The 3,907-nt window shown below is 34.6% G+C and overlaps 1 protein-coding gene across 1 annotated transcript; it reads left to right on the forward strand.

Annotated features, from left to right (window-relative positions):
- The first annotated feature begins 554 nt into the window (after positions 1–554).
- LOC120126982 (ethylene-responsive transcription factor ERF098-like) lies at positions 555–926 on the forward strand. The gene has a single exon (XM_039145004.1). The coding sequence runs from the start codon at positions 555–557 to the stop codon at positions 924–926; it is 372 nt and encodes a 123-aa protein (XP_039000935.1).
- The last annotated feature ends 2,981 nt before the right edge of the window (positions 927–3,907 follow it).

Raw genomic sequence — 3,907 nt, forward strand, 5'->3', positions numbered from 1 at the left:
TAATTTTTTAAGATAACTATTAAAAAATTATATAAGAAATTAACGAACTATTCGCGAATTTATCAAGTTGAGTTGAACTTTATTCGACTCAACTTGTTAAGATCTTAAGTCGAGTTTAAATTCAAAACCAATATACCAAATCAAATTTTAACCAAATTAAATTCAAACTACTCACAAATTACTCAACTCATCAAACAACCCTGTTCCCCTTCTATAATCCAATCGACTACCTTTCTCGACAAAGAAAATCCCAAAAACACAAATTATGATCTAAAATCCAAAATCCAAAATTATTTTGTCCTATGCCATTATTCTTTCGATGGGCCCTTCATTGGAACTATAACTTATCCTCATTGAAACACTTCTCACTGTGCGTCAAAAATGACCCACAGCTTTATCCTCGTGTGGCGCTATGTGAAGGCCAAAGACTGACCCCTTTTGAACGACCACACAATCAATGTCATATATAAAACGATATCCATATCATTAATTTGCTCGCCAACAAAGTTTCAAATTCGGCAAGTTAAACACCTACTTCTCAGTTCATTAACATGATGGAAGCATCTCAAGCAGGGAAGAGGACGGTGAACGGTGTGGGAGTTCGATACAGGGGGGTTCGCCGGCGGCCATGGGGAAAATTTGCGGTGGAGATACGTGACCCGACGAGGAACGGAGCGCGGTTATGTCTCGGAACGTTTGAGACGGCTGAAGAGGCGGCTAGGGCTTACGATAGGGCAGCTTTCAGGTTCCGAGGTCACTCGGCTATTCTCACTTCCCCAACGAGTTCCGATGTGATCAGGATCCCCGCGTTTTCATTGTCTTTAGCATCTTCTTCGTCTTCTTATAATTCAGCTGGCATGGCAAACCACCAGAGAGGACGAGGAAGCGAAGTTATAGAATTTGAGTACTTGGATAACAGTTGTTAGAGGATCTTCTTGAAACAGGAGAAATGAAGACCTGTAGAACAAATAATGTTTTGAGTTGAAGTTTATAATTGTATTGGATTAATTAACCAATGAAAGAATAATGTGCGAGCTATTTCATTGTAAGCAAATTAGTTTGCTTGTTTAAAAATTTCCATTATTTTTTAAAAACCAAAACAAAACAAACTATCGGTTCTATATTTAAACATATGGATCTACGTTGATATATCTTGTGACAGACAGTTAATTTTATACTGTAGATGTTAACTTAAGAATTTATATTAAAAATTAAACGATATTAATTTATAAAATTTCAAGAAGTATAAAATTAAATTATCAATAAAAATGCAAATATATAAACTAAAATTAAAATTGAAATGTCTAAGGAGTGCGACTGGAGCCCAAAATCCCTCCATTTATCTATATATTTTATGTTTGCATTAACGGGAGTGAGGTTAGCTATGAGGTCACATTACGTTAGCTTAATCCAACGTCATCTCAAAAACTTCTATGGATATTAGATATAAATAAAATTGTCATGGTTTTCGTATAGGGAGATGAAGTAATTTGATGGCGTCAACATGTTTGATCACCATCATGGTTATGTCACTTGATGAGGTCCATGCTAAATAATCAAAGTTCTCAACAATATGTGATGTAGACCCCTAAAAAGATACGAAGATGGTAGGGTTTAAAAAGAAACACAATTTGATTTTAGAGGTCGGAAATAATTAATCTACTAAGATGTATTTAGTTCATAAAATATAAGATCATGGTTTGAAAATCATATTAAGAAATAAGATTACATGAATCTTATATTACAGCACTTAATTAATTCGAATGGGATATAAGACTACGATGTTTTTTGAAGTAATGATATATTATGTAAAATATATTTTATTAATATTCCTTATTACAGAATTTGCTTTCAAAAAATAAACTAATATCATGTCCCAGGCCTAAGACCTTCTTCACTTGATATTTCTGCCCATTATTCATCCAGTTTTCAAGTTACAATGGAGTGAAAGATGTATTAAAGACCTCGTCTTCAAAATCTTCTGCCAAAACCAACAACATGCCAAGTTGATTTTACAAAAAAATGAGAAGAATACCCATGGAGCCTTGGTGCTTTTTCCCATCCTTGATTGCTTGCATATCAGCAGTTCAACTCCACTGATCCTCATGAGAGACTACCCTGCAAAAGCTATTGTAGCATCTCTAATGGTGGAACAACTTCATTGTCAGAAGTACCCAAATACTTTGAAAATAACCTACAACTTCCTCAGCAATTGGGATAAATTTGTTTGAATAAACAATATATTTCATTATGCCAACTATGAAGTAGATTATTAATATAATTTAGGGCATTTTTTAACCCGGTTCATTAAGTTGAAAATAAAAAAAAACTCTATTCAAATGTCAATGTACTGGATAATAATCTAATATATAGCCTTTTAAGATGTCGATGAACTTGAAATAACCGAAACACCCGTATATTAGTACATATCCAGTACCATATTGCACTAGAAATCTTTAAATGCAATCTTTCTACCACGAGAGCTATTCCACACTCCAAGTTCAACGAACATGGCAGCTCCTCCACATTGTTTTCCGTTGACCTGGAATTGAGAAAGTTTGGTGGGCAAGAATAAAAGCAAAGAAACTGGTTTAGAAATAATAACACCTTGCCAACAATATGGCCGTGGGCCGATACTGAAATTTCCCTGCACATCACATGCAATGCATCTACACATCTAGGTGTGACCTAAACTCTTAAACAAAGACATGGCATGGTAATCTTCGCAGTTATGTTATCTTAGTATTTTGTTTCGGACACATACTCGTATTTGACAATAATCCAAATCCAAATAACAGAACATAGTTGACAGAAATGCTGCTAGAATAATATACAAGAGGCAAAGTTCAACCAAGATCATATATCCAACCAGATTGTCACATTACTATTTCTCCAAAGCTTTAACAACGTACTTATTTCTGACAACATATGAAAGTGAAAGGTGACTTACCTTACTAGTTCCAAGTTGGACCGGGTATCAAATATCTGTGAAGTTTTACATAAATACATATTGTGATCTCAGCTTTAACAATAACATGAAAAATGTAAAACAAAGCGAGAAAGAAACAGCACAACAATCAGATATCAAATTAAAATATGATCAATTTATTAAATATTAATAACTTGCTTCAAATTAATTAATTAAAGAAACTATTTATTTGAATAATAGATCTAGCAAAAATATGGACTTAAATGATTAAATGGTAAAAACATAAACTCAAAAGGCTTTTAAATGGCATAAATAATAAAAACAGAAACTTAAGTGACTAAAATAAAATACAGAAACTAAAGTGTCAAAATCAATAAAGCATATATATTCATATGCTAGAATGAAAAACACACATAAAAGTTCAGGGATTAAACATAAATTATACTAAAAATACATAACATGTGTCATAAATGATTCACCGGCCATTCTGCGCTGCCGTGCCACCGTCCGATTGTCCTGAAATTTCAGTATGTTGTTCGTATTGACCTCGCACAACTTTTGACAGTTCGGAATGTTGATCGGAGATCCCGATCGCCTGCAAGAGGCCAAAAATCTTTCGGATTTGTTTTCTTCGATTCACCACCGTCCACCGTCCGATCGTCCTGAAATTTCAGTATGTTGTTTGTGTTGACATGACATAACTTTTCACTGTTTGGAATATTGATTGGGGATTCCGATCGCTGGCAAAAGGTCAAAAATCGTTTAGTTTATTTTCTTCGATCTGCCGTCGTCCACCGTCCGAACGTCTTGAATTTTCAGTATGTTGTTTGTGCTGGTCTCGTGCAACTTTTGACCGTTCGGAATATTGATCGGAGATTCCGATCACCGACGAAAATCCGACAAAATCACTAAAGCTTTTTTTCCTTTTCTCTCTCCCGTATCTGGCTTCCCACGTTTTGTTCTCCTGGTGGCCGGATG

Source organism: Hibiscus syriacus, unplaced genomic scaffold (genome assembly GCF_006381635.1).
Source record: "Hibiscus syriacus cultivar Baekdansim isolate YM2019G1 unplaced genomic scaffold, ASM638163v2 tig00110462_pilon, whole genome shotgun sequence".
NCBI lineage: Eukaryota > Viridiplantae > Streptophyta > Magnoliopsida > Malvales > Malvaceae > Hibiscus > Hibiscus syriacus.

Bases quoted from the DNA above. Each gene is read 5' to 3' on its own strand.
- LOC120126982 (XM_039145004.1), top strand. From the start codon at position 555: ATGGAAGCATCTCAAGCAGGGAAGAGGACGGTGAACGGTGTGGGAGTT.